This window comes from Schistocerca gregaria, chromosome 5 (assembly GCF_023897955.1).
Source record: "Schistocerca gregaria isolate iqSchGreg1 chromosome 5, iqSchGreg1.2, whole genome shotgun sequence".
Classification (NCBI taxonomy): Eukaryota; Metazoa; Arthropoda; class Insecta; order Orthoptera; family Acrididae; genus Schistocerca; species Schistocerca gregaria.
This window is the reverse complement of record NC_064924.1, coordinates 137,723,136-137,747,915: the sequence shown is the minus strand read 5'-3', so window position 1 is coordinate 137,747,915 and position 24,780 is coordinate 137,723,136. Positions and strand designations below refer to the sequence as shown.

At 41.0% G+C, this 24,780-nt stretch overlaps 1 protein-coding gene across 1 annotated transcript in view; it reads right to left on the bottom strand.

Annotated features, from left to right (window-relative positions):
• LOC126272543 (uncharacterized) overlaps positions 1-24,780 on the bottom strand; it is a 145,776-nt gene that overhangs the window by 28,745 nt on the left and 92,251 nt on the right. The window contains exons 12-14 of the mRNA XM_049975461.1: positions 21,996-22,393; positions 13,912-14,000; positions 1,813-1,949 (exon numbers count right to left, since the gene is read on the bottom strand). Of these exons, the coding sequence (XP_049831418.1) occupies positions 1,813-1,949; positions 13,912-14,000; positions 21,996-22,393 (624 nt within the window). The remainder of the gene's footprint in view (positions 1-1,812; positions 1,950-13,911; positions 14,001-21,995; positions 22,394-24,780) is intronic.

Genomic DNA, 24,780 nt, shown 5'->3' with positions numbered 1-24,780 from the left:
CACCTTTTTCCAAAGCTGTTTCACAGAGGAAGACCACACTGCAGTTCCTTCTCTAAATTCTCTCACAAACGAAAAAATGGCTGACATCGAAATAAGTGTCCAAGGAATAGAAAAGCAACTGGAATCACTCCACAGAGGAAAGTCCACTGGACCTGATGGGATACCAATTCGATTCTACACAGAGTACACGAAAGAACTTGCCTCCCTTCTAACAGCCGTGTACCGCAAGACTCTAGAGGAACGGAAGGTTCCAAATGATTGGAAAAGAGCACAGGTAGTCCCAGTCTTCAGGAAGGGTCGTCAAGCAGATGCGCAAAACTATAGACCTATATCTCTGACGTCGATCTGTTGTAGAATTTTAGAACATGTTTTTTGCTCGAGTATCATGTCATTTTTGGAAACCCAGAATCTACTCTGTAAGAATCAACATGGATTCCAGAAACAGCGATCGTGTGAGACCCAACTCGCTGTATTTGTTCATGAGACACAGAAAATATTAGATACAGGCTCCCAGGTAGATGCTATTTTCCTTGACTTCCGGAAGGCGTTCGATACAGTTCCGCACTGTCGCCTGATAAACAAAGTAAGAGCCTACGGAATATCAGACCAACTGTGTGGCTGGATTGAAGAGTTTTTAGCAAACAGAACACAGCATGTTGTTATCAACGGAGAGACGTCTACAGACGTTAAAGTAACCTCTGGCGTGCCACAGGGGAGTGTTGCGGGACCATTGCTTTTCACAATATATATAAATGACCTAGTAGATAGTGTTGGAAGTTCCATGCAGCTTTTCACGGATGATGCCGTAGTATACAGAGAAGTTGCAGCATTAGAAAATTGTAGCAAAATGCAGGAAGATCTGCAGCGGATAGGCACTTGGTGCAGGGAGTAGCAACTGAACCTTAATATAGACAAATGTAATGTATTGCGAATACATAGAAAGAAGGATCCTTTATTGTATGATTATATGATAGCAGAACAAACACTGGTAGCAGTTACTTCTGTAAAATATATGGGAGTGTACATGCAGAACGATTTGAAGTGGAATGATCATATAAAATTAATTGTTGGTAAGGCGGGTACCAGGTTGAGATTTATTGGGAGAGTCCTTAGAAAATGTAGTCCATCAACAAAGGAGGTGGCTTACAAAACACTCGTTGGACCTATACTGGAGTATTGCTCATCAGTGTGGGATCCGTACCAGATCGGGTTGACGGAGGAGATAGAGAAGAACTAAAGAAGAGTGGCGCGTTTCGCCACCGGGTTATTTGGTAACCGTGATAGTGTTACGGAGATGTTTAGCAAACTCAAGTGGCAGACTCTGCAAGAGAGGCGCTGTGCATCACGGTGTAGCTTGCTCGCGAGGTTTTGAGAGAGTGCGTTTCTGGATGAGGTATCGAATATATTGCTTCCCCTACTTATAACTCCCGAGGAGATCACGAATGTAAAATTAGAGAGATTTGAGCGCGCACGGAGGCTTTCAGACAGTTGTTCTTCCAGCGAACCATATGCGTCTGGAACAGAAAAGGCAGGTAATGACAGTGGCACGTAAAGTGCCCTCTACCACACACCGTTGGGTGGCTTGCGGAGTATAAATGTAGATGTAAAATTAGAGAGATTCAAGTGCGCACAGAGGCTTTTAATGACAGTGGCACGTAAAGTGCCCTCTGCCACACACCGTTGTGTTGCTTGCGGAGTATAAATGTAAATGTAGATGTAGATGTAGCAACATTGTGAAACATAATCTGAATGTTTGCAATCATGATTTTCATAATAATATTTTAAGAAATCACTTTAACTGTTTTTACTTACAACTGCCATGGCATAGTCTGTCCATCAAGAAGATATGCTGTGATGTGTTTGCAAGTAAAGCAATAATGGCAGCTACAACATCTGCCTGAGGGCAGGAAAACACTACATCACGGATGATCTCCAGCACTATCTGTAACCTGACATATGACAGCTGCATTAGTCATACAACAATATAAAGAAAGCAAATACCATCAAAAACATAATCACAAATAAAATTAAAGTACTAAATGTTCCATTTAATTCATTTCGTGTGTAAAATGCATTCATTGTACACCATCACACAATATAGGTGTGAAGTGGAGTTTTCACTATTAGGTAATTACCATTCTATTGACTAATCAGGTGTATGTAGATGTACAAACACACATCTCCTCCTCCCCCCCCCCCCCCCCCCCGCACACATGCGCATGTGCCTGTGCCCACACACACACACACACACACACACACACACACACACACACACACACACACACACACACACACACACACAGAGAGAGAGAGAGAGAGAGAGAGAGAGAGAGAGAGAGAGAGAGAGAATATTTATAACTCTGTTTTTCTCAAAACTGGAGAACACAGCCTAGTATAAACCTAAAAACAATTAATATATTAATGCAATTAATGATGTGGTGCACTGACTATGGATACAGTTAGATATGAAGGTGGAGCTGGGTTCTAATAACAAATGGGCCACTCTGATCATAGTTTTCTGTTGGTTTCTTAAATATCTTCTGGACAATAAGCGGACAGTTCCTTCAGCAAGTACTTGGCCAATTACTCCCCTGTATTCAGAATCAAAATAGTATTCTCTCACTGAAGCACTTTTCTCAGTAACAAATTCAGTGTGAACATTTAACATGTTATGGAATTTTAATGGAGAAATCTTCCTTGCTGGAGTTGCAAATTTCTTACCAAAGCTGTTGGTTGCCACTACATACCTCCTTTCGAGGTACTTTCACATTTTGTACTGGGAATTTATATTTTTGCCATGTAGTGCAGAGATTATGTGCTTCTCTTTAGTTTTAAAGGCACAGGGATACAGGAAAGAGAAAACCAAGAAACATGAACTATAAATACTCTTGAGGAACATTGTTGTGTTCATATTTACAAAGCATCAACAGTAAACTGAATGTACCACAGTGTACTGTACCTGATATCCTACAAAGTAAGGAATAACAGAATCAAACTAATAAGAACTGATATCAAAATGCTGTCGGTGGTGGTAATGCCAGAAGCTATCAACAAAAGTGCTGCTCTTTATGATGAGATCACATTCCTGTTTATGAAGCTGGCACCACTGGTTCAAGACTCTAATTGCACGTGAAAAGCACTCAATCTCCATCAGCAAAATCAAGCTAGACAAGTCACACAGAGCCCAGTCAGCAGGTCTTGTCATTCAAGATAGCTCGTAGATCGAGTCACAGCCCCTTCTTTATGCTCATAGTGTCAACCACTAGCACACATACCTACAGTAACAAAGGATTTTGCCACCCTTCCGAACAGGTACCAGATGCCACTATCAGTGGTAGTCAAATAAGGACTGTATTTTGAGAATTATATTTAGCTAAATGTTTAGACATTCTACTCTCTTACTGGCAAATTTCCACGAAAGAATGTGGCATTTCTGTTGTGCCTTTATGGTTGGCAACCTTGATTACTCCAAGGATAATATCAACAGTGTACAGCATACAGTTCATTGTTGACTGTTGTCTGAAATTGTCAGTGCGTCAACTGTAATTGAAAATGGAGAAAACCGAGTTTAGCTGCTATTAAACATTTTTATGGAAGGGTTGCACAGTCGCTCAAATAAACAAAAATTGGATGAAGTTCACATAGACTCTGCACCATCATTGAAGAGCATTTATTTTTTATAAATGAAAAGCACCAGTCTGCTATTGTTCTACAGTATTACTTTTATTGTGTTAACCGGTTTTCGTCCTACAAGGCCATCTTCAGATATTTACTGAGTATTGTCATCAAAGAAGTTACAATGTTTGTAAGCAACATAGGAAGAGAAGTTACACGTCTAGATTGAAGCAAAGACATACAGTAAGTAACATCTTTGACAGTGTGGTGGTAATGCACTGAACAAGTAAAAAATTGAACAGAAAATAAATAAAAATGGAGTAGACAGGAAAAAACTTTAATATAAAATAGGAACAGCATTCCTATATAACAGTTTCTATTAATAAACAATAGTAACTGCAACAACCACAGCAACAGATACAGCTGAATCAGGCACTGGAATGGTTTCTGCTCCCATGGCAGAATCTGATAAACCCGCACTTTTACAAAAAGTTACACTCAGTGACCACAGTTCCAATATTGCTCAGTTCTCTCTAAGGAAAGGCGTACACACATTTTGAGACGTACATGCATTTTGTGTCTGCCAGGGTAGTTTGTTTCCACACTACCGAGAAGCCACAGCAGTCTTAAGTCTAATGGATTACAGGATTGAAAGGTCTTAGCACACACTGTAAATTTACATAGCACCTAAGCAAGATGTTTCTAATCATATGCAAATAATATGATCTGAGAGATTGTCATTCAAAATGTAGCAAGTGAGATTCTGTGGTCTGAGACGTTCAAAAAATATTACTACGTCTTTGGAGAAGGTATTAGCTCTGCCACAGGAAAGTTTTTTCCGGACCACCTGGGTAGGCCATTTTTGCTTTTCCAAGGATATCTGCATGTCTGGAGAACTATTACTCCTCACTGTAGACATGGCACCTAACAGGTGGAAAGGTGGTAGAGGGGAGGACTTTGTGATATGGAACAGGCAATAGTTATCAAAATGGAAGTAGTGTTTGTGGTTGAGGCATTTTATATAGACAGAGCTTTTTATAGAGCCATCAGAAAGGTAGTCATCACATCCAGGAAGGTAGCACACTGAGCTGAGAAGGCCAAGGTGAAGCAGGCTTGGGAAGAGGCAATGAAGTTCTGGAAGCAAAATCAAGGGCTGTTATAGCTGTAGGTCCCTATCCGTTGCTAAGTAAATTCTCACCTACCCAGATATCGCACACCATCATACCAATGGCTTCCACATCATCCATGCTATTTTGATCCTCCTCTCCAGTACTGGTTCCTCTGAACTGTGCAGATGGGATCTGTCTGTCATGCACATCCCTTAATCCCTAAACTGCTGCTAGACAACATCTTCAGCCTGCCCCCTCCCTTCTACTCCACTGGCAATTTCTACCCAATTTATATCTTATAATGACAGTGGAGACAATCACCTTACCTCCTTCCACCCATCACTTTTGTGGTTTTTACCATGGTTGAGAGCCACCTGTCCTGCCTCTCAATGCTTACCCACCCCATCCTTTCCCTGTCTGCATTTCCCACTCAAAGCTGTGTCTACCATGTGATCTCCTCTCCCACCTGTTCACTTGGGCAATTTTTCAAAAACATTCATTGTTGCTACAGATGTGGAGGTGAAAACTGCAAAAGATGGAGACACTCACTAGGACACAACCTTTCCTCATTATATACAATAATTTTGAAGTGTTAACAAATACCCTATATCTGCAAACACACACACTTAAAATGTCCTCATAGCTATTCCATTTACTACTATAAAATATCAGTGTTCACACCACAACCCATTTATGGCATACTGTTGTAACATAATTCATGTACGGTATTGTTTATGTGCTTAAAAATACTAACAAACTGAACTTCTCTGGAATTTCTTTGTCTGTTCATTTCAGCAACCGGTAAGCCTGGCATGCTTTTCACATGGCAAAGAGTGTATATACTCAGCTTGACTTAAGTATTTACAAAAACTTATCTGGTATTTACAGCTGCATACAATCATCCCTTTCTAGAAACAGCTCAAAGTTAACTTATTACACAACCATCACATTTCTGTTTACTCATTTATCTAAAGTTCTGTTTTTCAGTGATTCAAACATAACACATTTAGAAGACTATTGCATACCGACAGCCTATAATATAAGGATGATTGTGCATTCTTCTATTATCTCATAATACCATTAGTATAATAGTGGATGAAACTGTGTAAATTACACTAACTAATAAAATAGAGAATATCATATGGGGATGATAATCATCGTTTTTGTTTCATTTTAGGGTGCAAAAACAACTGGGATCATATACGCCAAAGTCAAAACCATAGAAGACAGAGAGGAGTTAAAAGACAACTATGCATCAATCCCAACTGACATATAGAAGACAGCTGAAACAGGCATGTGGAAAAAGGGCTAAAAAAGACACCACTCCCAGTGGGAGGGCCAAGAGGAGGTTGTTCAAACTGCTGGGAGAGGCTTAATAAGCCGGAGCTTATTCTCATGAAGGGAGGACCATTGGCGATGCCAAAGGGACTCCACCTCTTGACAGACGGCAACACAGAGACCATTGGAGGGAATATAGGTACTCCTGGGCTGAGGTATGAGGACTGCAGCTTTGGCAGCAGTGTCAGCAGTCTTGTTTCCTGGCAGACCAACATGACCAGGAACACACAGAAAAATTACAACAGTGGCTCCAAGACGAGTGAGCAGTTGACAGTTTTCCTGGACCCACTCCACTAAGGGATGGGCAGTGTACAGCACACAGACTGTGAAGGGCACTGAATGAGTCTGAGCAGAGGACACAATTTAAAAGGCAAAGAGCTTGGCTGTGAATACTGAGGAATGCACCTGAAGCCAATATTTAAAGACAAGGGTGCCAACGACAAAGGCACGGCGACCCCACGGTCAGTCCAAGAGCCATCAGTCTATACAAAGGTACTATTGTGAAGTTCCATGCGAAGGTCGTAAAACTGTAGGTGATAGACCGAGGATAGAGTAGTGTCCTTAGGAAGTGAATGAAGTCCAGGGTTAACTTTGGCCGTTTCACGAAGTCCAGGTGGTGACGTGTTCACACCCACCGGGAAAGCTGCAGGTAGTGTGAAGTTAAGCCACTGTATCAAGTACTGAAAGCGGACTCCAGGAGATAACAGAGAAGAAGGACGAGCCCCATTCTGATGATCAAAGAAATCATCAAAGAAGGATGCATAGGATTGGTGGCCATGCACGGCAGAAAAACGGCATGTATAGCAAAGAGGACAATGCTCAGGACGGAACCCTGAGGCACATCATTTCCCAGGATAAAGGTGTCCGACAAGACAGAAGCCACACACACCTTGAAAACTCAGTCTTGTAAAAATGCCCGGAGAAAACAGGGGAGGTGCCCACAAAAGGCCCACATGTAAAAAGTACAGAGGACACCAGTTCTCCAGCATGTGAAGTAGGCCTTCTCCAAATCAAAAAACACGGTCACAGACTGATATTTCCACAGGAAGCCATTCATGATATGGATGAACAAAGTAAGGAGATGGTAGACTGCAGAATGCTATGCTCGAAATCCACACTGTGCATTCATTAGCAAATGGCGAGACTCAAGCCACCACACCAGCCGAGCATGAATCATATGTTCCATTACCTTGCAAACGCAGCTAGTAAGAGAAATAGGACGGTAGCTAGAAGGAAGGTTTTGTCCTTACCAGGCTTAGGTATGGCTATGATGGTGGCTTCACGCCAGCGTCTAGGAAATGTGCCCTCTGCCCAGATGCATTTGTATGTGTTAAGCAGAAAGTGCTTGCCCACATGAGAAAGGTGCTGCAACATCCGAATGTCGATGGCATCTGGCTCTGGGCTGGAGGATCGGGCTGAACTGAGAGCACGATCTAGCTCCCTCATAGTAAAGGGGCCATTGTAGCACTCATGATTCCGAGAAGAGAAGAGTATCGCCCGAGCCTCCGCCGCTCGTTTCCGATGGATGACTGCAGGGTGATACTGGGAAGAGGTCAAAACTTACACAAAATGGCAGCCCAAGGTGTTGGAGATACCAATAGGGTCCACAACAACATTGTCAGCAACTGTCAGGATGGAAACTGGGGAATGGATCTTGGTTCCAGAGAGCCGTCAGATGTTGGCCCACACGACAGAGGAAGGTGTGAAACTGTTAAAAGAACTAGTAAATGAAACCCAGCTAGCCCTTTTGCTATCCCGAAGAATGCGACAGCACTTTTCATGTATCTGTTTATAATGAATGTAGTTTGCCAGTGTAAGGCGGCAGTTAAAAATGCGGAGTGCATGTGTCCATGTGCAAAATGTGTCGCGGAATGCCTCAGTCCATCAAGGGACTGGGACACTATGACGTGTGGGGGATGGAACGTTCTGCAGCAGTAAGGATAATGTTTGTGAGATATTCCACCTGGTCACCACAACTGGGGAAATCTTGTTCTTCGAAGGTTGCCAGGAAGGAGTTAAGTTGCCAGTCAGCCTTAGAAAGCTGTAATTTAGGCATGCACACAGAGGTGGTAGAGTGAGCAAATGGATAGCACACAGGAAATGGTCACTCAAGTAGGTGTCAGAAAGAATGGACCACTCAAAACAAGGGGCTAGCTGGGCAGTGCACAAGGAGAGGTCCAAATGAGAATAGGTGTGTGAGGAGTCGCAAAGGAAAGTGGGTGCTCCAGTGTAAGGCAGAAGAGGTAAGGTTGGTTAAGAAGGTCAGCCAAGAGGGCACCTCTCTGACAGATCCTGGGAGAACCCCAAAGGGGATGATGTGCGTTCAAGTCACCGAGTAGCAAAAATGGGGGAGGTAGCTGCCCAGTAAGTTGAAGGAAGTCTGTCCTGGTGACAGTGAATGATGGAGGGACACATATGGTACAGAGGGAAAAGTCGGGTGGGGAAGGAAAAGGTGAAATGCACAGCTTGAAGATTGGTAGTCAGGGAGATGGGCCAACTATGAATGTCATCTCATATGTGCAGCATGACGGCCCCATGAGATGGAATGCCGACTTCAGGGGGAAGGTCAAGACGAATGTGTGACAAATGTGAAAGCTCAATACGGTCATGAGGGCGCAAATTTGTTTCCTGAAGTCAGAGTACAAGGGGACGCTGTGACACTAAAAGCAGATGTAAATCCTCTTTGTGGGACTGAAGGCTGCGAATGTTCCATTGGGGGAGAGTCATAATGAGGAAGAGACGTAGGGGTGTCACCTCTGCAGTTGCCGAGTGACAGCTGGGGAAGAAGCGCTACTACAGGACACAGAAGCAGGAGGATCCCACTCCAGGGGGTCCACAGAAGCATCAGCTTGCTTGTGCGGGCAGTCTGAAGAGACCAATGCCAAAAAACGGTTGTTGGTGCGCATTGGCGACACGGGGGCTGGCCGGGCTAAAGTATATGTGGTGACACCATCGAAGAGGACCTTTGAGGTGGCAAAGCAGAAGACCATTTGCCTTTCATGGACTTCTTCAAGCCTTTCCAGTTAGATGAAGACTCGGGTGTTGTTTGGCTGGCGGGACGGAGGAAGTCCTCACGGGAGTACTACTTCGGTCAGCCTACCGGTTGTGTAGCTGGTGGCTTTGCCCTTGGAGGCGAGAGTTTGATGGATTGTAGCACAGTTGGGTGGCGGGATGGCAATGCTACCTTGACACTGGGCGATTTCACAACCTCAGATCTCATTTGGAGGTCACATGTCTGCATGGCCATGTCCTTTATGGAGCGAGGGGTAACAAAAACAGAACTATAGGCATCAGACAGGGGAACACAGGGTTTGCGACTAGCCACTAACTTGCAAGCGACTAAATAAGGCACCTTTTCCTTTACCAGGATCTCTTGATCAGCCTGCTCATCAAGATACACTGGACAATATCGAGAGGAGGCGGCATGGGCACCATTGCAGTCGATACAGTAGGGAGAAGGAGGTGTACGATTGCCCTTGTGCGCATCCCTACCACAGGTGACACATTTGGCTGGGTGTCAACAAGACATTCTAGTGTTATAAATAAAATAGAAAGAAACATTCCACATGGGAAAAATATATTAAAAACAAAGATTCCATGACTTACCAAATGAGAAAGCGATGGTAGATAGGCACAATAAAAAAAAACCACATCCTTGCATCTTTCCCTCTCCTTCTCTCTTTCCTGATGAAGCAACCATGGGTTGCGAAAGCTCGAAATTTTGTGTGTGTGTGTTTTTTTATTGTGCCTATCTACCAGGAGGAATCTACCTTTTTCATTACATGATGGATGGCAATGACACCCTGATCAGAGGTAAGATTGTATTTCGGCCTCTGTTAGGCCGTCGAGTAGCCTGGTGTAAATTACACCACAGGAAAAATGCAAAGTTTTATGGGACTCGACATGAACAGGGTAACTGTGGGGAAGTGAGGCAGTTGTGCTTGAGAATCAAAAGTAGTCTCTAAAAGCAAACTGCCATTCTGTAAATGAGAGCAGGATTTCACAGGGCCAGCAGTTATATCCACACTTTTCTGAATAATAAACGGATTTATTGTGGCGCAGGACTGATCGTCTTCAGCACATGAGACCATGAGGAACCGTGGTGCAGCGGGAAAGGTCTCTGAATCATTAGCCCCATTGCATTTATGTTTTGTAGATGTTGAGTGGGAAGATGATTGATCCATCGCAAGGAAATCCACCACGATTACCAGCGCGTTCGATGGCGTGCTCCTTCCAACTGTGGGCCCCCCTTCACAAGGGGGTTCACCTGCCTTAGGTGATTGTTCACACCTCAGGTCACACCTCCCGAATACCTGACAGAGGGACCAATCGACAAATTGGGAAGGTTACACCTCAGGCAATCACCCCTCCCTGGACCTAGCCTGTACCAGGGGGTATGTGTGAACCCTACCTGACGACACAAGGCTGGGAATTATGCATTAACCAGTCACCTGTTATGCGTCAGACGCGTAGGCCAGCCTTCGGGAGCACGTAAGGAGGAAGAAGAAAAAAGAAGATCCTCAAATGTCGAAGCGGAGGAATGAGAGGAGAAGGGAAACAAAGAAAGGAAAAGGGAGTGAAAAACATAGTTGAGACTGTTCACACATCAGCTACAGAGTGCAGAACATTCCCAATAATACCCCAGACATGTTCCCCAAGGGAGGGGAAAAAGAATAGCAAGAGGATAGTCATGCAGTACGGAAGGAGAAAAAAATTCTGCATAGGCTGCAGCCCCGTGGTAACCAAGCATGAACCTGCCAAAGAGTGGCGAGCCCCCTGGGGGGAGGGGAGGGGGGGGGGGGGGGAGATAATCATGGTGATCCCCTCTGTGTTACTCGAGAGGAGCAGTCTTCACATCCAGCACTGGGTTTTACCTCTCCCTTCTCTCAATACAAAGACAATGCCTTGCTATTCACATAAGTTAAAACATGAGCTAATGGCCAAGTTAAAATATTCTCACTGCTGTCAAAATGGAAACCATTATTGTAAAATATCTGGACCGCTAATGAAACTTAATATTAACAACAACATGATATAATGAATCTACAATTTCTATAGGTAGGATTTCCTTTGCAAATAATCACAATATGTTTGATGTAAAAGGTGATAGCTGATGGTATTTTAAACCATGTGTCTCCCTTTCACTCTCCAATGCTCCAAAACGCCAATTGGAACAGCATTCTTGTGCAATACAATGGAATTAAACAAAATATACAGAATGTTACAAGCTTGCATGTATTTGGATTCTCACTATAGTCTAAGACACTAATAATTCTAGATCAAGAGAATCCTCTAGAAAAATGACAACTTCAGTGTAGCAGACAGCTGCAATATTGACACAAAGGACAGCAAAATGGTTTCAATTGTGCAAAGTTATGTTGAGGGCTCAAAAGAAACTGCATGATTAATCAGTATCATGCAAATTATATGTCTATAACCCAATCAATGTAGGCTAGATAGCTGATGGATACCTCCAGTGGCACTCGAATTTGAGTGGTAAGTTTGAATCATGGTGGTAGAAGAAATTTTCATTGTCACTATTTGGCTAGCAAGGGGAGGAGAAGGGGTATAATAAGACTCCTGATCACTAGATTGGGCATCAACGTCCTGGATTAAATTAAAAAACCTCTCTGTAGTGTCTCTTGGTGTGAGGGCGTGCAACTGTATCGATGATGAATAATTTGTAGGATGGCGATATTAAGCTAGGTGAACCCCTATGTGCTATTTGAGAAGAATAGGTTATGTGGGACCTGCTGGGTTTTGTCCTTTACCTTCTTTGATCATCATACATCACAAACATGACACCTGTCACTAGACACACATCCATTACATTCACCTGCACTCAAAAGGTAAGCTTAAGGGACAACTCTCACGTACTGCAAGGAAAGCGGTTGTTGTTAGTGGAACAAGAAAATACTTTTGGAATAAAGAACTGAACCTATCCCTTGGGGGTCTTCCCAACTCTTTCTTTCTTTATACATCTATCATTCCACTGGTTATTATTTTCATATGACTAATGTTTAGCTTTCAACCTGTCTAACTCTGCCTCAGCCAGAATTAGCACCCTCCTACTACAGATACAACATAGTGCAATTTATGGGCAGTAATGTCATGTACTCTGGTAGTAACTGATGACAGTCGAAGTAGAGTGGATATAAAATGTAGACTGGCAATGGCAAGGAAAGCGTTTCTGAAGAAGAGAAATTTGTTAACATCGAGTATAGATTTAAGTGTCAGGAAGTCATTTCTGAAAGTATTGTATGGAGTGTAGTCACGTATGGAAGTGAAACATGAACGATAAATAGTTTGGACAAGAGGAGAATAGAAGCTTTCGGATTGTGGTGCTAACAGAAGAATGCTGAAGATTAGATGGGTAATGAGGAGGTATTGAATAGAATTGGGGAGAAGAGGAGTTTGTGGCACAACTTGACAAGAAGAAGGGGCTGGTTGGTAGGACATGTTCTGAGGCATCAAGGGATCACAAATTTAGCATTGGAGGGCAGCGAGGAGGGTAAAAATCGTAGAGGGGGACCAAGAGATGAATACACTAAGCAGATTCAGAAGGATGTAGGTTGCAGTAAGTACTGAAGAAACTTGCACAGGACAGAGTAGCATGGAGAGCTGCATCAAACCAGTCCCAGGACTGAAGACCACAACAACAACTGGTAGTTTAACCCTGCCTCAATTGCTTAGTTTACTGACAAGGCAGTTATTGACCTCAAAAAGAATGTGGACACACTCGATCTGTTAATAACATTTACACCATCTGCAGTCCACGCATTATTTGTCAAAATTCAATGTGGTAATCACAGCCCGACTACTTATGCAACTGAAAGGCACGATACAAATGACAAGTCACATTGTTTGTGATGAAGTCTATATGTTATGAATATAATAGAGGGAAACATTCCACGTGGGAAAAAATATATCTAAAAACAAAGATGATGTAACTTACCAAACGAAAGCGTTGGTATGTTGATAGAGACACTAACAAACACAAACACACACTGAAAATTCAAGCTTTTGCAACCCATGGTTGCTTCATCAGGAAAGAGGGAAGGAGAGGGAAAGATGAAAGGATGTGGGTTTTAAGGGAGAGGGTAAGGAGTCGTTCCGATCCTGGGAGCGGAAAGACTTACCTTAGGGGGAAAAAGGGACAGGTATACACTCGCACACAAACACATATCCATCCGCACATATACAGACACAAGCAGACATATGTTATGTTTGAGATGCACAGAAACTGGACACAAAGGAACATTTTACAAAATGTGGCCTTTGCAAATGGAAAGGTACATCAGCTAATGTTTGTGATTAGTTCAGACATGCTCATCATGCATGTATCACTGGAGGCCTACATCACCATGAGCTTGGAATATTTAATATTGCATGATAACAACAAAAAATTTGTGTACTCCTCTCCTCGTGCGAAAAGCATGTATTGATTAAGAACAATTTGTTCCTGGAGAAAAGTTTTACAGCACCTTTTCTTCGTGAATTCACATGTACATTTTTCTCCTAGGATTATCATAATTTCGTTGGTAGATGAATGAAATGGGTCAGTCAGCTTTACACTTTTGCAATCAGGAAAGATTTGTTATCTGTCATTACAAGAAATGCAAGAGAAGCACTTTTCAATTATTGATGATAATTATTTGCTTCTTGATATGTACAGAATTATTTATTTGTTAACAGTAATAATGAGAAGTTCTGAATCAGCATTTCTGTGCAGAAGCAACATATGTGATGTATCAGTAAGTATGTAACATTCATGGTAAAACCGATAAGAAGTTCATATAAAAACTACATAATCACATTTAACATCAACGTAAGATAATTTGCAACCAACCCTCTCTTTGTGAAGGAACTTTTAAGGGCAACTGCTCGCAGCATCCTGATCATGCAGGTGAGAACGCCAACATAGCTATGAGTTCTCCTCTGTAAACAGAAAACACATGTTTAGTAAAATGAAACAGAAAATATAACCTTCATTAACTATAAGACAGGACAATAAATGAGAAGGCTGGAATTCCTCACAGGTAAACACATATTTCATTAAAATCTTGATTCTATAGTTAAGAAGAAAGATTTACGTTTAAGATTCATTGAGAGCACAAATAGTAACTCAGTCCACAGAAAATTTAGATAAAAATTACTGGAATAAAGGCCAGACGTTTTCAATGACAGTTTCTGATTAAAGAAGGGATAACGGAAAAGAAAGTTATAATCAACTATAATGAAACTATCACAATAAAAATGGAGAAATGGTGTACTTCCAGTTAATCAGTTAATAATGAATGCAACGAGGTAAGGAGAGATCCTTATGACCAAATGGATATTTATAAAAAGAAATTTTTCATCATAAGGTATAATAATTACATAAAGAGCAGACAGACTAGTCAGTACTTACCTGCAGCAGGTCAGTAGAGTCCATGCACACGCACACACACACACACACACACACACACACACACGCACACGCACACACACACACACACACACACACACACACAGGTATGTACGTTTTAGGAGGAACAGTAAATATTTTAAGAGGTGATAGTATACACCACTCTGAATAAAACATTCCATACAACATGCATCCACCTTTTACTGGTTACAGAGATACAGAGATACAGCTGTAAGACTTTAACCCAAACAGGGAGCGTTAAGCATATAATATCTCAACAAGAGCCTCTGCCAGCTGCGATATTAAAGCAGAGCCGTTCAGCTGGCAGTTCAGTGACATTTCAATTGTTAAGGTGAAATTTTTTAAAATACCGCACGTTACCACATTTTGCCTGCAGGAGAAATGTGTTTACTCCATGACACACAGTTGCTCCACGGCAGGCAGATTGCTCATGTAAACAATTAGCGATCAACAGGGACTCTGTTACAAGACATTCTAGTGTGAATATGTTAAGGAATTTCAGCCATTTGGTCTGTAAAGTTTCCTGGTGAATTTACAAGCAATGGCAAGGAAATTCAAGAACAGTTTTCCTGCAATTAAGAGAAATATGCTTTACTGTAAATACATAAAACTGCAAAAAGACACTTTTTTGAATAGTTATTTATTATTCCATGAAGCAGTTTTTCAACCTTTTCAGATTCATCTTCAGATGAACCTGTAAAGGTTTAACAACCAGTTCATGCAATAATAAGTAACTATTCAAAAAACTGACTTGTTGCAGTTTTATCTATTTACATTCAATTAACAGTCACAGGTTCTAAAATACCTGTTATGGGTAAGCTTAATTTGCTTTATGGCTACCCATCATATAACCAAATGTGAACTGAATAGCATTGAATCAGTATTCAAGGATTCTGTATAAGTTCCTATTTATGAACAGTTAATCCACTGGCGACCGGAGATCATTGGCTGCTGCTTCTGCACTATGAGATCAACAAATTTACATAATTGCAGTTTTACTATTATTGGCAGGTCACAATTTTATTTCAGTGCATTATATCACACAGTTTTGGGAAAGACGTAACAAATTATGTGGCTATTCTGCGAAATGTTGACGGTATAATACAAAATTATTAGGCCTTGCTACATTGGTTTGGACTTTGAATAATTACAGAGAACAATTTCACATAGTTACGAGATTAAATTTAATCAGTGTAGAGGTAGTAGCCATAGTAAATTACAATTACACAGTTTTAGTAACCTAAACTTTCATTACTTAAGTCTATCATTAAGTGTTCTTTCAATGTATCATCTACATTACATACATACATAAACCAATACAAGCTAGAGTGACACTTTACACAACAGCAAATGACTGAATTCAATGCTGATTTTCATAAATTTCCATGTACTTTCAAATTCTCTTGATAATACCACATGTATCTTGTCTGAGGTTATCTTGGTGTTCTTCTATGAGGTCAGCAGTACACGTAATCACAACTATCAATTAGTCTGTTGTGTCTATCTTTTCTTTGTAGATTCCACCTTACAACCACCTCACATACAAAAATCTAAAACGGTAAGGTCTGCTTACTCTGGCTGTCAATAAATGTGACGATTTCTGTCAATGCATCCTCTGGGAAATGTTAAGTTTAGATGACGTATCATCTGATGATTAGAATGTGCAGGGCATCATCATGCTGGAAGACAGTACCCATTCTTGTAGCCAAATGAACCTCTTCCAATAATGCTGGAAGTTTCTTTTCAAGAAATTCTAGGTAATGGAGAACTGTAAGACAATCTGGCGTTCACAACAGGCCCAGTAAACTGATTGCCTCTAGTACAACACACATTTATAGAGAAGTGTTCTTGAGCATGTTCCTCCAAAAAGGTATATGGTTTTTTGTTGTTGTTGGAGCACCTACATGAGCTCATAGTGCTAGTGACACAGTCAAGAGTGAGTGTGGCTTCATCAGTAAAGAGTATTAATGAGATTTCTTGACAATTTGCAATTACAACAATAAAATTCTAATCGTGTACCTTTATCACCTCCTAAAAGGCGTTGAATATGACACAAATAATAGAGATCCAAGCCTTGCTTAAAATAAAGTCTCCACCCTTTATTATAAGGTTTACTGACAGCATTATTTCAATGTACTCTTGAACTATACTGTCCTAGAAACTTGGAATTTGCAAGCAAATACTGATGTTGATCTATCACATTCTGTCAGCACTCAGGGGAGCGTTCTTTATGTTCATCACATCTCTTCTTGACTTATGTTGGTCAGTCCCACATTACATGCACTAATGCTGATGTAAGTGAATAATAATGGATGCTGTGTTTCTGTAGGAGTCTAACAATTTTCAGATGACTGGGTGAGTACAGAGCAGATAAATGCCCTGGTTTTTAATTTTCTTTCTCAGTCTTTCACAGACATGGTTGGTTTTAGCTGACACATGTCATATACAATAAGGAATCATCAATTTGGCTACAATTCTCAAAAGGTACCATCTATCTACCACACTGTTCAGATCTACAAAATCACAGGTAAAAAATATATTTAGAAGAAGGAAGAAATGAAAGTGGCACATTATGACAAGAACTAAAAACAAAACAGTTGTCACAATCAGCAACAAAAGAAAAATTACACTGGTTCTAAAAAGTACATTTAGTATTTATTGTACAGATCACTTCTCTTCATTTATAAATTTAAGAGATGGTTTTGTGACAGCCAAAAAAATCTGGAATAATGAATAGCAGATACAAAGGAACTGTTCATCTTAAGTAATCACAATGATTCTACACTGAAATGAAATTTCTTCATATGCAAAATCTACATAAAAATTTAGCATTCAAATACGTAGCTTATGCTGCCTCAAAAATATTGGAATTCAAAGAATACCAGGAAAACAAAAATGGTGGGATCAGAAATCTTTCTAAAGGCCCTATCAAGTTTTGTACAGTTTCAAGACCTCTGTAGTAATGGCGAAAAAACTGAAATGAGAGAAGTAACTTTCAATAGAAACTAAAATGGAAACAGATGAAAATGAATAAGGGAAAACTGGTAAGAAAAAAAAAAACCTATACAAAGGAAGGTAAAGAGTGAGAGTCAGTGACACCTGATGGGCCAGAATCCCGCAGTCTTGTTTCTTCACTAAGAATGTCAACCAAAAATTAAACTGGAACATATTCTCAGAAAGCCTCAATAAAAAGAGGAAAACTGGACACTGGTGAAATACTATAATCTTGAAACTTTCTGACAGATTGAAACTGTGCAGTGTATTGTGCCTTGAATGTGGAACTTTGCATTGCCTTCCTCTTACTGACCAAGCTATCCAGCACAACTAACAACCCAAAACCTACTCTTACAGTTTCAAAAGGAAGATCAGAGTTTAACATCTCTTTGAGAGCGCAGTCATTAGAGACTAATATCACAACTTCTGCTATGACAGTAGCTCACTTCTATAATCCATTTTTTATTCCTGCATAGCTTGCCGAACCTGTACTCCTAGAAGGAAGGATATTGGAGAGAAATGAGGGTGTTTCTAGTAATAGCCTTTCACTTCACAGTTGAATGTGCACAGTTTTGAAGCATCCCCAGACTGGAATTCAAACCTGTTCAACTGCCTTTTGTGTGTCATGCACAACAAATTCTGCCATTTGAACACAGACCAAAACATGGTTTCAGATTGATACTAGTTCCTCCAGAGCTCAATAATGACTTTCCCATAGTATAGACTAAAAGAATTCATTCTCAGAAACAACTTTCAGGTTCTAAATAAGCCTGAATCCGAGCTCCATCCTCTCTCTCAGAGGCATTAGTCTCTGCTGGGCTCCCAGCACTGCAGCAGAGACTCTGCATAGCTCAAAATGGAGAGGGCAGGAGCCCGCTACAAGTTAAAGCTTTTAGTAGGTCTGCAAGGCATGGTTGGATGTTGTAACTGGTGACACACTGCCTGCAGAAGACAGAGATGTGGACTCGAATCTTGGACCACCCCACAGTTTCAACTTGTCCCACACAATAAAATGATGGGCATCTACAGCCACACACAACATTATTTCATACTGTACTCTTGGAAAAATTATTCTCATGCTAACTGATGGTGCTACATTCAATTATGCCCACAAACTGTTGACTGATACATCATGACAGCTGGAGGTACTTACAGAAAGATAATATAAATATTACAACAATACAAGGTTTATACTTAAGTAAAAAAATAACAAAATACAAATACAACATATAGTTGTGGACAGATGTCAGGTAATTCTCTTTGCTAGTATACACAGTGCTTGATGTGGCAGTACACGCTGGTAGGCTGTACTGTGATCTCTAACCTAAAAAGTGATAAAATAATTAAAAACAAAGAATCCAAGACTTACCAAGCGGGAAAGCACCAGTAGATAGGCACAATAAAAAAAACCACACAAAATTTCGAGCTTTCGCAACCGGCGGTTGTTTTGTCAGGAAAGAGGGAAGGAGAAGGAAAGATGAAAGGATGTGGGTTTTAAGGGAGAGGGTAAGGAGTCATTCCAATCCCAGGAGCGGAAAGACTTACCTTAGGGGGAAAAAAGGATAGGTACATACTCGCACACGCGCGCGCGCGCGCGCACACACGCACACACCTATCCATCCATACATATACAGACACAAGCAGACATATTTAAAAGCCAGGTTATGTGGATACTTCCCACTAACACCAACCTGTCGGAACTCCGGAGATGGGAACTTGCCCTTCAGTATATTCTCTCATCTCGTTATCTGCCAGGCCTCAACCTCCGCTAATTTCAAGTTGCCGCCGCTCATACCTCACCTGTCTTTCAACAACATCTTTGCCTATGTACTTCCGCCTTGACTGACATCTCTGCCCAAACTCTTTGCCTTTACAAATGTCTGCTTGTGTCTGTGTATGTGCGGATGGATATGTGTGCGTGTGCGTGTGCGTGTGTGTGTGTGAGTGTATACCTGTCCTTTTTTCCCCCAAGGTAAGTCTTTCCGCTCCCGGGATTGGAATGACTCCTTACCCTCTCCCTTAAAACCCACATCCTTTCGTCTTTCCCTCTCCTTCCCTCTTTCCTGATGAAGCAACCGTTTGTTGCGAAAGCTTGAATTTTGTGTGTATGTTTGTGTGTCTATCGACCTGCCAGTGCTTTCGTTTGGTAAGTCAAATCATCTTTGTTTTTAGATATATTTTTCCCACGTGGAATGTTTTGCCTCTATTATATCCATATTTATATAAAGAGACACCCCACCATGGAAAGTCACAGTACTGGAACCTCTTCTTTTTTTCCTTTAAAAAAAAATCAAGCGCTGGGTATACAAGAAAACTATTTGCAAAATATCATGAAATAAAAAATTAACTTTAAATGTACCTCTCCTCTTATTTTGTTACAACTGTGTGCATATTGGTGCAAGTGGAAGTATGCATTGTGGTGCAAAAATTGTTCATAAAATACATATGTTTTTGGATAGGGACCACCTTTAGCAAAACACAGTTTTGTTTTTTAACCCAAACATGTTTCACTGCAGTTGCAGGATCTTCAGTGCAGTTTTATTTTATGGATTTTTATCACATGGTTCGGTTTTCCTGATGTATTATGTTTTTACAGTGACTGTTTTGTTTCACAGTTTGTCATCTGCAACCCCTTACACATTTTCTTTTTCCTCACCTTCATCATTGTGAAACATTATATATTGAGCTGTCACTGCCACTGTTTCACTGTTTACCAGCTGTAAAAACAAACAGCTGCAAGAACAAAAAAACAACAACAAAAAACAAAACTGTTTACCAGCTGTAAAAACAAATAGTGAAACAGTGACAGTTCAATATATATTGTTCTACAGCGATGAAGATGAGGAAAAAGAAAACATGTAAATGTTTGCAGATGACAAACTGTGAAACAAAACAGTCACTGTAGAAACATAATACATCAGGAAAACCACACTATGTGGTAAAAAGCCATAAAATAAAAGCCCACTGAAGATGCTGCAACTGCAGTGAAACATGTTTAGGTTATAAAACAAAATTGTGTTAAAGGCAGACCCTATCCAAAAACATATGTATTGTTAAAGCAAACATGGAAAAAAGAGCTCCAATCTCAAGGTGATTATTCTTCATAAAATGGTTAGCAACCACATCATAACTATATTAGTCATATGATGAGCAGTGCAATGTGTGATCATAGTCGTTCTGGTTCTTAAAGATACTTTACTTCTTTGTGGGTACAAACTACTGTTGTCACATAAATGAACTGGTTTTACATATGACAAAGCATGTTGTTGATACAGGCCAGTATGTAACTACTTACAAGAGCATTCATAAGTTATGTATTTTACAACAGAACATTTTTAAAACTTTTATTAGTTCACTGGCATTGAATAAATTAAAATAAATGTTGACATAAATGTTCAGCTTGTTACAATGAATTAAAAGATCTATGATGGGCAAAATGGTTTTGGATTTTCTAAAGTAACAACTACTGTGTGAGCCTGCAGGTATCCTAGATAGCAAATTAATGTCAAAATCAATTGGTGGACCATGAAATATGCAAGTTAAGCTATGAATATACCATTAGAAATAAATTGGAGTATAATTTTTCCATTAAAAATAAAAGATTACCACACTGTAGCACTTACACCCAAACCTCCAGATGTCAGACACTCAGATAGGCACCAAACATTGCATATCGACAGAGTATCAACCAAAACTCTGATTTAGTTTGTACTATGTGCTGTCGTCCAGCAGAACGGGCGTAAATGTTAATTAACAGTAACACCAGAACTACAGAGCATAGGAAAAGCATAACTGTGAGTAACCAAATCATAGAGCTTCCATGGGGAAGTTGGTAGAGAGTTAGATTGTTGTACCATGGGTCCTGCTTTCATACCCCAACGACAACAAAATTTTTACTGTATTACATGTTATATGGCTCTATTAATACTTCTGCATGTTTTCTTTATTCTACTGTTTTGATTGTTTATGTTTATTCTGTGAAACTACAAATGCACTAGCTGCTTCATCTTGAGTGGTGTCTGTTCTGTTGCACGTCTGACAGAACACCACACCTATCTATACAAATGTTTGCCACTTTCAACTAATGAAGCGAAAGCAGACTGTCAAAAGAACATTGCTACAAAGTTTGAAAAGTCCTTTTATATGTCAGGAAAATGTTCTCCCATATAGCAGTTTCACGTGTAAACAGTTAAAACAAATTGTCATCACAGGACTTTGAACACGGGACCTTTGGAAAGACAATCTTATGCTCTACCAACTCACCCACAAGATATCTACAGCTGTCATTCACAGACAAATCATTCATGTGCTCCATAGTTCCGGTGTTATTTTTAATCACCGTTTACATATTTATACTGGACGACAGCACACAGCATGAGCTAAATCAGTGTTTTCATTGATATTTTATCTACAAAGAACATTTGGTACCAATCTCAGTGTCTGACAGCTGCAGGTTTGGGTGTCAGCAGCATGAACCACTAACTAATGGGATTCTGTGGTTGTTTACATACCTGTAAGCTAATTTGTGATGCAGCTTCGAGGCATAAGCGGAGAAATCCATGTTGATCTGATATGAAATCTGATAAATCTAGTGGTAATTTCTCTGGAGCACTAATCCTAGGAATAGATGGTATTTGCTTCAACAACAGATGCAGTTCTGTGTCTACACCTTCAGCATGGCGTTCCGTCAATCCTGATGGCCCTGCTACTGGTTCCACAACCATTACATCTTGTGAGCTCTGTGTACTATCTGTATCCATTTCTGCACTAGAATTTGTAACAGCTGGTGCAACATTCTTTCCTTGCCGAGTGTTTTCTTTGGCAATAGTCTTCTTTACTATTGATTCTGAGCTGCTATCAATATGAGAATTAAAGGCTGGTTTAGGAATATCCTTCGGTGCGGAAGTACCTTACAAGACAAAGAAATGGAAGGGCAAATAAATACAGTAGGAAAGTTCTGGTAGAATGTAAATACTTTAGGAATAAAAGAGACCACTCACTGAAAAGCAGAAGTGTTGAGTTATCAACAGGGACAGACAAGAAAAGAAAGAAAACTTTTTACTTTTGGAACAAAGCCTTTCTCATTACCGTGGTATGTGTGTGTGTATTTGTACTCTAGCTTCCAGAAGAATTTATTACAAAAGCTAGCAAGTTGTCTTTTTTTTTGTGCGTCCCTGTCAATGCTCCAATCTTTTGCTTTTCGGTGAGTGGTCTCCTTTATTTCTCCAGTATTTACGAAGTACATATAAAGAAAGTCATATATTCTGATATACATTGCTGTTGTATTTTATGAAACACGTCTTGAAAGTAAATAATAATCATTATTACTGTGTGGGAACATAATTCGTCCCTGGGAATAAGAGTGCAAAATGAAGCTTAACAGAAAGTTTCAATAATAATAATAATAATAATAATAATAATAATAATAATAATAAAAAATTACGAAAATGTACTACTTACTTTACCTTTGTAGTATCAATAATATTACATAATTACTTCTAGAATACTATGCTGAAGCAGTGCTGGTCAGTGTCGCCCTAACCGCCATCTGCTTCACGTCTGCTGTGCAGCGAGCTACCTCAATTTAAGTATTAACTGTATTTTTCTTACTTGTCACTTCTTCTTAGGTGTGTTTTTGCTTTTAGGAAGCTTTAATAGTGTTCCATAGATTTTGTGTTTGTTTTGAATACAGTCAGAGAGTGTCCCTTTAGTCAGCCATAGTGCCAGTAGTGTCAGTGTCGCCCTATCCGCCGTCTGCTTCACGTCTGCTGTGCAGAGAGCTACTTTAATTTAAGTATTAACTGTATTTTTCTTACTTGTCACGTCTTCTTCGTGGTGTTTTTGCTTTTAGGAAGCCTTAATTGTCGAGTACTAGTAATAGTGTTCCATAGATTTCGTGTTAGTTTTGAATACAGTCAGAGAGAGTCCCTTTAGTCAGCCATAGTGCCAGTAGTGCTAGTGTTTGTTTTGAATACAGTCCAGAGACAGGTAGTGCTATTTTCATTGTTTTCTACAAGAAGTGGTTAGCAATCACAGCCTTTAGTGAATTAGCAGTCTAGTTAAAAGTTGATTAAGTCTCTTCAGTAAATTGATTCCTTGGGATGGATAGGATGTGTGACTGCTGTGTACGGACGCAGGAGGAGCTGGCCACTCTTCGCGAACAGCTGAGCGTGTTGATGGCCGCGGTCAGCCGTCTTCAGGCTGCTGCCTCGGAGTGCATCGCAAGGTACACCCCAGGTGTTACATGCTTCACCCACTGTCCCTGCTGTCGAGACATCTTCGTGGGTAGCAGGGCGCGGTTGGGTCACCCTCTCCCCAAGGGGAGTGGTGGATTCAGCGGCGTTCGCGGCGCACGAGGCGGAGGGTCAATGTGGAGGCTGGCCGTGTGGCATCGCCCGCTATGCCTGTGAGTGGACATGTGGCTGCTCCTTCAGCAAGGTCCGAGCAGGCACACGGCGGGAGGGGTTTATTAGTTATTGGGAGCTCCAACGTTAGGCGGGTGATGGAGCCCCTTAGGGAAATAGTGGAAAGGTCGGGGAAGAAGGCCAGTGTTCACTCTGTCTGCTTGCCGGGGGGTCTCATCTGAGATGTGGAGGAGGCCCTACCGGCGGCGATAGAAAGCACTGGGTGCACCCGACTGCAAATTGTGGCTCATGTCGGCACCAATGACTCCTGCCGTGTGGGTTCAGAGGTCATCCTCAGTTCGTACAGACAGTTGGCGGACTTGGTGAAGGCGGAAAGCCTCGCTCGCGGGGTGGAATCAGAGCTAACTATTTGTAGTATCGTTCCCAGAACTGATCGTGGTCCTCTGGTTTGGAGCCGAGTGGGAGGCTTAAACCAGAGGCTCAGACGATTCTGCGGAGAGCTGGGGTGCAAATTTCTCGACCTCCGCTATCGGGTGGAGAAATGTAGGGTCCTCCTGAATAGGTCAGGCGTGCACTACACGCCGGAAGCGGCTACGAGGGTAGCGGAGTATGTGTGGAGTGCAGATGGGGTTTTTTTAGGTTAGAGAATTCCCTCCCTAGGCCCGACAAGATGCCTCCTGAGACGCGGCAAGGCAGGAGTAGGCAAAATGCAACAGGGAATAACAATATTAATGTGCTAATAGTAAACTGCAGGAGCGTCTATAGAAAGGTCCCAGAACTGCTCTCATTAATAAACGGTCACAACGCCCATATAGTACTAGGGACAGAAAGTTGACTGAAACCACATGTAAACAGTAATGAAATCCTAAACTCAGATTGGAATGTATACCGCAGAGACAGGCTGGACAGTGAAGGGGGAGGCGTGTTTATA